Source organism: Phasianus colchicus, chromosome 1 (genome assembly GCF_987193195.1).
Source record: "Phasianus colchicus chromosome 1, bPhaCol1.hap1.1, whole genome shotgun sequence".
Lineage (NCBI taxonomy): Eukaryota > Metazoa > Chordata > Aves > Galliformes > Phasianidae > Phasianus > Phasianus colchicus.
Window position 1 is genome coordinate 106,808,549 of NC_143436.1, and position 10,974 is coordinate 106,819,522.

The 10,974-nt window shown below is 41.5% G+C and overlaps 1 protein-coding gene across 13 annotated transcripts in view; it reads right to left on the reverse strand.

The window, feature by feature from the left end:
* SYNJ1 (synaptojanin 1) overlaps positions 1-9,760 on the reverse strand; it is a 61,401-nt gene extending 51,641 nt beyond the window's left edge. For 8 of the 13 annotated variants that reach the window (XM_031612556.2, XM_031612554.2, XM_090121885.1 and 5 more), the window contains exons 1-2: positions 9,597-9,760; positions 8,330-8,571 (exon numbers count right to left, since the gene is read on the reverse strand). In XM_031612556.2, coding sequence (XP_031468416.2) covers positions 8,330-8,453 — 124 coding nt within the window. In that variant the 5' untranslated portion in view covers positions 8,454-8,571; positions 9,597-9,760. Of the gene's footprint in view, positions 1-8,329; positions 8,572-9,219; positions 9,400-9,428; positions 9,495-9,538 lie in introns of those variants that run through there. The other 5 variants (XM_090121871.1, XM_090121850.1, XM_090121863.1 and 2 more) reach the window with 5 other exon arrangements.
* Positions 9,761-10,974: the final 1,214 nt, after the last annotated feature.

The window sequence follows — 10,974 nt, forward strand, 5'->3', positions numbered from 1 at the left end:
TGTACCACCCTTCCCTAAGGCACACAGTGATTAGAGCCTTATAACACGACTGAAATCCTAAGGCAAGGTCCTTCCTGACTGAGTGAACCAGTTGGGTATCAGCTAAAGGTTCGATGCTGAGAGGGCAGTCAGGCCCTATAACAGGCTCCCCACTGAAGTGGTTACAGCATCAAGCCTGACAGAGATCAAGAAGCATTTGGAGGATACTCAAACATGATGTTCAAATTTTGGGCACTCCTGTGTGAGGCAAGGAGTTGGACTTGATCCTTGTGGGCCCCTTCTACCTTAAGATATTCTGTGATCTCTCTCATTGTCAGCATTCATTACTCTCAAAAGAATTTTGATGTACGGATGAACTGATACGAGCCCGTACAGACAACAGCTGAAGGGATAACAAGCAGTTATCACATAAGCCTCCACAGCTACACTGTTTCTTTCCCCTTTTGGTTTCTTTTCCTCACTTGAGCTGTGGGGGCACTGTGAGGACCTGCAGCTCCCTGGCAGTCAAAAGTTACAAGCAGGGATCTCACTGACCAGCACCTGTCCCACTGCCCCAGGCAAGGAGTAAGGCAACCGAGGAGGGCTCCAGATTCCATGAAGACAGGCTGAGGCCAGGCCACTACAGACTGTGGAAAGGATTTGGGATCAGGCCTGATGAGGGGATGGTCAGGGCCATGGGGATAGGGATGGGACATCAACATGCTTTGGTGGGCCCCTGACTGTGTAAGGCTTATAGGGAGCTGGAATCAAGCACTGTTGCAGCCTTGCTGAGACAGGGCCTGATGGTCCTGAAGTCTGCTGTGGTGTCCTGAGAAATGGGCAGGGACATGCAGGGCTGCTGGTGTCCTGACAAGATCCATCTGTGTTTTTATTAAAACAGTAGTAGTACTGATGGTTTAGACCAAAAGTCCACTCCTAATCCAGTGCCCCCACCAGTAAGAAGCAACAGCATGAGTTTCATTTCATAGATGCTAAAGGTTAAAAAAAAAAAAAAACAAACAACCCAACAACAAAAAAAACCCACAACCAACCAGTCAGACCAGAGTAGATCCAGACTGGAATTTATTATTGACAGCTGCTGCACATGGCATTTCCCATTTCTGAAGATGCTTAAGTTAAATTTATGGGTCTTTATCTCCCTCAGTACTAACAGGCTGAACAACAACAGAAATGCTCTGGAACTGTTTGACTTCTCCCTACAACTTTTGAAGATCTGCTCCCTCTCACTTCATTCAGAACACACAAAACCTTCAGATAACGCTGGATACAGAAGAGCATATGAAATAAAGTTATGTGGGCAAGACTTCATCTTTATAGTACACTGTATCTAGAGCATGCAAAACTGAACATCACTTCTCTCTATGAAAATCTGGAATCACCAGTTGTGTGAACTGCACAGAAGTCAAACTAAGGCAAAACTAAAGTAATCCTGACAGAAGAAGACAACATTTCCAAGAGTGTTTCCTCATTTCTTCTGCAACTTTCTTCACAAATGAGAACACCTCTTCCCCAACTGGTGGGCTGGCCTGCAGCCATGAGAACCCTTTTGATTTTGATTTATGAGCTCCATACCTTGAAAAACACATAGCTGATATAAACATCTACTCAAAGGAAGCAGAAACTCCTGCAAATTAATGAGTTTACTTCTCTCTCAGAAATAGACCTTTGTATTTATTATTAAATAGTTGGACATGAGCAAATATTGAAGCTATCTGAACAAAATAAAACAAGCTAAACAAACGCTTAAGAACAAGTCAAGGCATACAACTTCTGAAGACAGAAATTTGCAGTTAGAACGACAACCTTCATCTGCAATGCAGAAGTTCACAGATTTTTAAATTACAAAGTACGGGGCACTTAACAGCAGACATAATTTAAGTGTCTGCATATAAAGATAGAAAGAAAATATTATGAGGCAGTATTCTTCTATTACTTGTTATTTAATAGGACAAAAAGACGACAACAAACCCACAACATCTTTAATGTGGTTTTCAGGTCAAGTTTTAATGCATTCTTACTGAAAGCCATCAAGACTCTTTGCAGCATCAAGAGAAAAGGAATAAAATAAGTTTAAGTCATATTTATTAAAAATTAATAGGCCGTAGTACTTTTCAAATGGCCATGTCTCACTTGTGTGTATTTGTAATATCACACCTTATCAGCCAGTGACTCACATTTAAGAAGGTGACTGATTAAACTGTTTTACACCAGCTGTCTTACTGCTACACAAAGGAAACTCTATTAAAAACTCTGTCTTTGAGACAACTTCAGGTGCACAATCCATTCTGTTTAATTCCCTGTTAAAAAAAAAAAAGTTTTACAATTTTTTACAAGAACTGTAAAGCTAAGACCACATTTAGAGCTATCCTTTAGGCTCTCTACAGTTCTTTTCTCAATGGGTTCACAAGGTATCATTGGCACGTGAACTATGGCAACAACTTCCTCAGTGATACCTCAGTGATACGTAGCTCCTTCAGAAACAGAACGATTCTCATTTAAGTTAGAAGAGGGAAAAAAAATCATGCACTTGCCACTTTAAAATGTTCAAAATTTGAAAAATGTATGATTTTTTAAATTTTTTTTTTAAATTATTCTTTAGCTGAGCATTTAAGATTGAGATTTTTTGATGAGTTATTATTAAAACAGCAGTTGTACTGGTGGTTTAGACCAAAAGTCCACTCAGTCATCACACATTTACAAGAAATTAATTTTTGTCAAATTAGGACAGCTAAGATTTTAGTATTTAAATGAAAACTAATAGTTCAATATTACCATATATGGGATACATTAAAGTCACCACCTTCACTTATAACTCAACCAACTCAAGACCCATTTTGATCCTTTTGATACTTTGTTGATGTGAATCGATTCACAGCAAATTGGAAGACAGCTGATATTTAAATCTGTCATAATTAATAGAACTGTTCTGAATTAGCACAATTAATTCTTTTTTCCATTTTATTGACTAGTTCAAATTATTAGGTATATTATTTCACTTCAAATAAAAATATAGACAATTTTGTCATCTAAAGATGTCTTAAGACTGAGGGGAGGAACTGCCTAATAACAAATCACCACCACCCAAAAAGGAAAAAAAAAAAAAAGAAAACAATCCACAGACATTTCCAGATGTTAGCAACATTTAAATAACACACACCAAATACAATGTTTGGAATAAGACAAAAAAGTTTCTAAAAGACTAGCAGATAAAATGAATGGTTGTATTAAAATTATATTTCAATATTGTGCAAATTTACTACTAATAACTTCAGAAAATTTACCTTTTATACACTGAAAATTGGGGAAAAAAAATAAAGCTGGCCTACTTAACAGCTCACAGTTTTTAATCACGCTTGAGCTTTCTGACCCAAGTACACGTTTTTCATTGAAAACAAAAATCTATAGCTTTAATAATCAACAAGGGTGCTTCTTTTTTCCCCCCTGTACCAACTGCTTTGATTAAAATATAAAACGTATTTTACACAAAAGTGAGCTTTTTGCCTGTATGAGTCAGTTCTACACAGGTTAATTTGTAATACCATGTACAATTACAAGATTTTCTATTTAAATACATGCTAGCATACAGTAAATCTTACAACCTATCTCAAATGTAGAGATGTTAATTAGTTTTTCTAAATTATGTCAGAGTAATTTCAGAAGTATGTAAACTAACCTTAACAGCCATTTAATTAGCAAGAACCATCATGCACTGGAAGTCTAGTAGAGCATGAGCCAAGCCTTTTACTATTGCTTCTGTGCTAACTTTGATATGAAAACATACTGCACTGAAAAGGGAAAGTTCAAGAATTGGGGACCAAATTTTTATAGCTCCATTATGCCATTTAAATAGGTCCACTCAGACAAAAAATTACTGCCTCCACCAATCTCCTTGGAAAATTCTTACTGTAAAAACTTTTCCAAGTGTGCTAGGCTAACATATTAGGTCTTAGTTGAATCGTGTAGTTTTGTTGGAGATGCCTGGAAAGCAACGAGCTGAGCATCTTCTCTGCAGATTTGAAAGGAGAGAAAATTCTGATGACAGGAAGACAGATGACATCTTCCTCCAGCAGCATGGCTGCACTCGGTGTCCACCATCACTGTTGCTTCCCTGCAGCTTCCAAAACATCTTAAGATATTGTTTAACAGGTAGGCATAGCCCAGAAGATTACATTTAGTCAAAAAGTAATGAGGGGGAGGTGTATATGTATACGCACATATACACACATACTTATATACAAAGCCACACAGATGCATTGGTACATATATGCAAACATAAAACCTTATGTTGAAGTATTCCATGATGAAAAACAGCATGTAGAGATTTCTAATGAAATAGTCTCCTTCCCTAATTTTAAGGGGATGCGATTCCATTCAAAATGCTGCACTAGCGTTATTTGTGAGAAAGAAAAAGAGAAAAAAAATATCACACAGTGGTATGTTGTGTTACCCCCCTTATGATTATGCACACACATAGGCGGAGCTCAAATATATCTGTCGCTATGTTTCTTTTCTGGGTAGCTCAGTTTCCTAAACCACCACCAACCCAGAGCCTCTTGCAAAATGCTTACACCCCCGTCTGCTACTGTGGATAGATACAACCTATCTGGTACTTCTCCTCCCAGCGCAGTGCATCAGAGTGTTTGAAGTGGAACGTGAATGGGTGATAGTGCTGGGACACTCGCAGCAGGCGTAGGCTGTTACAGTTCTTCCTTTATCTTGCTTTACAGAAAGCTCAGGGTGGGCACGGTGCCTCTTTCTGTTCACACCTGCTCCCTTTGCAGCTTTGCCTGGGACCAAACTCCAAACATGCGCACAAAATTGCAGCTCTCTGTGTTCAAGGCTCACTATTTTCCCAAATGACAGAACATCTTCCTTTACTCATCACAGGCAACAGGAGTAAAAGCAGCTTCCCACTCCTTTTGCTGTGACTCACCAGAGAGGCACAGGGAGAGAGAACACTCTCCTGTTCAATCAATGAAATCTCTGCAGGTAAAGATACCTCATTAAAGACTCCTGTTTCGGAGAATAAATAGATCACCTATTTTACATGCCAAATAATCAAAAAAATAGATCCTCCAGGTAAATGCTAAACAAAGAAGCAGTCAAGCTGCTGACATTTAAAACCGAGTGCTCTTACAAGGCCTTGAGAAGTAAGCTGGCAGGATCCTTTCAGACTTCAATATCCTGGGCTAACCTGGTACTAGGAGTGAGCTGATCAAAGAGGTACTCAGTATTTTTATGTAAGGCAAGCAAAGAGCTTTTGGTCACACTAACACTGACTAATGCACATTACAAGCAGTGCACAGAACACTTCCAACACAGGCATGACTTGAACTGCTTCCATTTTAAGACTGAATGATTACACAACAATAACCCCTATGAACTACCCCTTCTGCCCTCCTCCTTTCTCCCTGTGTAACACATTCAGCACAAATACAACACACATTGAAAAACCACGCAGCATATGAATTGTAGAGCACTGCATACAGAGGCCAAACAAAACTCCCTGAATTATCTTGCAATGCTTCACTGAATGTTGAAAGGATGAAAGTTAATTATCCATTATCCTTCCCTCAGCAAAATGACAGATGGACTTCCACTAAGATGACATTTAAGGCATTGGCAAGCTTGCATTCCTTTCTCTCAGCCCAGTTCAAGTTCTGATTACTGCATTACTGCGCATGCATATTCCAAAAGATGAGGTTCACTGAGGTTCTCAGAACTGAGTCACATGAATCACTTTCAATTCTGAGTGTATTTCTCTGGGTTGTACGTATGTTATGCATTTTACAACCAGGCAGGAGCTATGATCGGGGATAAGGCTAAACAACTAATCTTCAGTATTTAACAAAATCTTTTGAAAAAACGCCTAAGATCAGTACTGCCATTCTTTGTAGTCCCTAAAAATGTTATTTCCATCAGCAAAACCAAAAAAGTTTTTAACAATTTGCAGTCATGTTGTTCTGGATTTATGCATATTTGTTATGACCATTTTTCTACCTGTTCACATGGATTTCTAAAAAACATCTTGAAAATCTTCTCAAAATTTCTCATTAACATTGGCTGAGAAGGTAGGCTTGTACCAACATGCAGAAATTTGTGAGGCTACAGAGTAGAAACTTCCGATTGGTTTCTGTGAGACCAATAAAGAAATGGAGTAGTATTTAACAAGCCTTAACCAAGTGCTGATAATTGTACTCCTTGAAACACATATGTAAAAAAAAAAAAAAGTCAAATGCAAGCAGAATGAAAGGAAAATAGTCTAAACAAGGGAAGTTTAGCACCTTTCTGCTATCAAATCAAGGTTATTTCAACCATTAAAAGAATCATTCAGTAAAGAATTTAGGCACATGAATTAAATGAATTAAAGCAAACTGCCACAGCTTGACACAGTGGGAAATTAAGCCCATCTATCAGAGTAAGCAGTTCAGGATCTTAAGTTACTGAAAACAGTATTTAGAGTAACTACTTATAACTAGGCATAAGTATTTACCATATTGCAAACTACCAATCAAAATACCAAGGACAACTCTTACAAAGTAGTAACAAGCTACCACTAAGTATAGGACCCAAGAAGAGCTAGGCTTCTGAAATTCTTTGGGGTTTTAATTCCTGTTTGATTACAATGCGAGGCATAGGAGAGGGCAGAATTTCAACACAGATATAAATAGTGAATTTCTAGAGAAGACAGTCTACTCAGCAACCTGCACTGTATCACAGCACAAGAGGTCATTAACTCATTTGATTTTTTGAGCATAACTTCCATGAATAAATCACTTCGCATACATTCCTCCTTAGGTACCTTAAACAAATACACTAATAACAAATACTATAATAATATACTAAAATAAAATATTTCCATAAATCTTCACAATGTTTTTCCCATACTGTACTGATCTCATTAAGCATGTTCTCTAGTTTCATAAGACACTTCATTCCAGCCCAAACCACACTACACAATGCCTTTCAAATACTGCTGGCAAAGTCAACAAGATAACTCACATATATATTAAGGAGAAACTGTATCAGTTAAAAACAATTCTCAAAATATGGGAGGAATGAACTCATTGTTTCTGACTTGAATCATGAGTTAATTTCATTTGTAATGCCAACAGTGCTAGCATGTCCCACTGCTAGACCTGTAACAGACCATGGCAGCTTGTCCAAATGGCACATTAACTAAGGTACAGATTGAGAGCACTAGCTCACACAGCCAGTTCAGCACAAACTATGGCCTGACTTCTAAGCACTTAAATTCCAGGACAGCCAGGTGCCTCACAAAGAGACAACGCCACAGCCTAGGAACACATTAGGCATACAAACAACTGCAATTACCAAAGATAGGGAACATATCTCCAATCCCACTTTGGAACTCCCACTTTTAACCTTCAGCCTTGCTGTAGGAGGGGACAGCTCAGCCCACTATACCCTCTCTGGGCCAGAGCACCCTATGAGGAGATAACCACCCACCTATGAGCCCTGTAAGGCTGCAGGCAATGCATCACAACCTCACACCAGGCACCAGAGTTAACTCATCAAAAACTGATTCTTTCAAAAGAAGTACATCCACAGTACTCAAGCTTTCCATAAAAACAAAAAACAAGCCTAGGAACTCTTTGCAATCTGGTGCTCAGGCCTTTTTACTGAAGAATACAAACCAAAGTACATTTTTAGACCCTATCTACAGGCTTCGAGGATCTTTTCTGCACTTTTTGTTTTAGAGCCCCCTTTCAATTATGCCTTGAAAAAATAGAAGCACTCAATGCATTTATCACTGAAGGCATGTAAAAATGACCTTGCAATGCATGACACCTTGCTCCAAACACTGCCTGATTTCATTAAGAGATGAGCTAACATGCAAAGTACAGCGATAGGTTGAAAACACAGATGCAACATCAATTTAAAAATAAAAAAAGCCATGAAAGTCATAACACAAAATGAGATAAACAAACTAAGATGATGTAACCATTTAAGAATACAGCACTTCGTAATAAAAAGTGCACCACAGATTTTGCTTTTTAATGAGTCATTGTGTCTTCAAAGGCAGACGATTGTTCAGAACCAAAGATAAGCAGACACTGACAGTTATTGGAAGAATATTTTGTATACATGACAATACATATTCATGATGAAATCTAATTAAATGTGTAAAATTCTTTCTCCAACAGATAAAGATATGAAACATTGCTTCCATTTAAATCAGAAGAATCTTCATCAGCAAATAAAAACCAGAATTGCTGTTTCTTCTTTAGCTGTCATAAATAAAAACAAACAGCTTACGCAACATTGCCAGAATTTTTACTGTAGTTATCAAAACATAACAACTTACAGAGGACAGCCACAGCTCCAGATTCGAACATGAGACATTCCTCTCTGTTTCTGGCTTCCACTATCACGCTGAACGGGAGTGGATCCAGCTTGTGATAGACACGATATCCTTTACTGAAAGCCATTTTGCCTTTATCGGTGGCAGTCCTGTCCAACACAAGATGATGTTAGTGAGAGCTTCCTGTGCTTCCAGATACCTTCTGCTGAACAGGTCTGACTTCCATTCTTTCCTAAGAAAGGGATCTAACAACAAAAAGAAAAAAAGGGAAAGAAAAAAAGAGACGCTCACTCTTTCTACCCTGTGAGATTTATTTTACCTTATGTTTCAAAGCAAATATATCTAAAGACAGGTGAAAGACAACATGCCAACGCTGCAAAAACATAATCGCCCAGAGCAGCATAAAGGATTTATTTAAGATCTCCTCCAGAACAACCAGAATTTCTTGCGCAATACCTAAACCAGATTTCTTCTCAGTGAAACTGAAGATGAGGTTCTCCTTTAGTCACCACAAACGCATAAGAACGGCAGCGACCTTCTGCTGAACACAGAAGGCCAGGAGCTTTAGTTTTACGATGCCTTTTGCTCATCCTGACCTTCTACAAGAGGACAGTATATTCCAAACAGTAAAGCTGCTAAGAGGCTTTGGAAGACCATATAGAAACGATAACCTACCGCTTAATTTGGCTTTATAAATGAAAGCAGGGCTCTGTCTGGACTTAAGCCCTCCCTCGCAGCAGCTGACGATTAGAAAATCGCAGCGCTGCACGAGACAGACGGCTGACAAGCCGTAAAGGTAACACCTTCCTCCGAGGCGACGAAAAAAGCAATAACAAACCGTACACCACCGGCAACCCACCCAAACGTTAGGGACTGAAACTGAAGAAACGCACCGCGCGGAGAGGAGCTGCTGGAAAGCCGCGAGCAGGCTCCCAACCCTTCTCCCAGCTCCACGCCGGTAACCTCAGCGCCGACAACGGCACCGACCTTCTGTCCTCTCCTACGACACAGCCCCGGCCCTCTCCTACGAGACAGCCCAGTCACAGCCGCCCCGCTCCCTTCCCAAGAAGCCGCACCGGGCGAGCAGCCCCCGCCCCTCCACCTGCCCGGCGCCCGCGGCGCTAACAGAGCCTCCATCTTGTCTGGCGCCCGCGGCGCCTCCGCGCGCTCGACACCCCCGACAGCGACAGCCGAGCAGACTCCTCCGCGTACCGACAGCCGCCCGCGGTGCCGCCGACCCGCCCCGCCGACCGACCCCGCGCTCCCTCACCGGCCGCACCAGCTGCCGCCCGCTCCGCTCCCTGCCGCGGGAGCCGGCGGCAACCTCACTTCCGCTCCGGCCCCGCCGTCCCTTCCGCATTGCGCCTCCCGCCACCGGAAGTCAGGGAAAGGCGTGAGGCGGCGGCGACGACGCGGGGGCGGCCGTTACGCTGCCACCGCCGTAGGGGCGATGAGGGGGGCTTGCCTGTCAGGGCGCGTGCGGGGCCGTCGGGCGGGACCCGAGCCCTTAAGGCAAATAATACCTCCCTCCCCTCACGCCATGAAGTTCTCCCTTCGCTTTCCCTTAGCATTCTTTTCTTTGAAAGACGATCGGTTCCACTGCCGGCTCCTTATTTATTACAGCAGGCGGGAATGCCGTAGGGACGGGCTCCTGAACGGCGGCGCTCTCGGGAAGATGTGCACGAAAAGTGCGGTGGGGGCATGGCACGTGTCGGTGTACACTGAGACACGGCTCGAGCCTGCTGCTTCCTGACAGGCTTCAAAAGTTTCGCCTCCAGACCTTAAACATCGCTTTGGAAATTTCCATCCAGCATGTAAGTGGAGGAGGAGTGCTGCCTCACAGGAGCTCTGCTGAGCTGTGCTGAGTTCTGTTACAAGCTGCAGAGGAGACCACAGAACAGGTTCGGGAGCTTCGTCATATATTAAGAGAAGTGGAATTCATAAAGTCCCGTTTAACTGATTTAATTTCCTCATGGGACAAGGTTACCCAGCTAGCTGACCATGGGAAGCCAGCAGATGTAATATTTTAGCCTTCTGCAAAGCCCAGTACACTCCTGGACAAAATGTCCAGCGTACAGCTTGGCAAAAATATCATGTGATGGGTGAACACCTAGCTGATGGGCCAGGCTCAAAGGGTTATAATGAATGGGGTTCTGTCAGAATAATGGCCAGTCACTGGTGGGATTTCACAGGCTTCCATTTTATGGCTGCTTCAGTATTTTAATAAACAACTTGGGTGCGTGTAGAAATTGAAGGTATACTGGTTAAGTTTTTGGACAAGGCTGAACAGGGAGGAGATGTTCACTCTCTTAGGGGTAGAGAGGCCTTACAGAGAGACCTTGACAAATGGGAGGGCTGGGCAGTCAGTGACTGCATGAACATGAGCAAGTGCCAGAGGTACCTGGCAAAGTATCACTTAAATCTTAACACAGAAAATAAGACAATACTCAAGAGCTTTGTTGAAATTTAGGCTATGAAAATATGGGTTTACATATGTATGAACAATATCACACTGAGTCTTGGAGATACATCTATGCTATGAAACATTTAAATACGCACATAAAGCACAAAAGTGAAGTCAATGGGACAGTCCACACATGAAAAAAAACAACTTAAGTCATCCTTTGGGGCAGGATTTAAATGGTAGG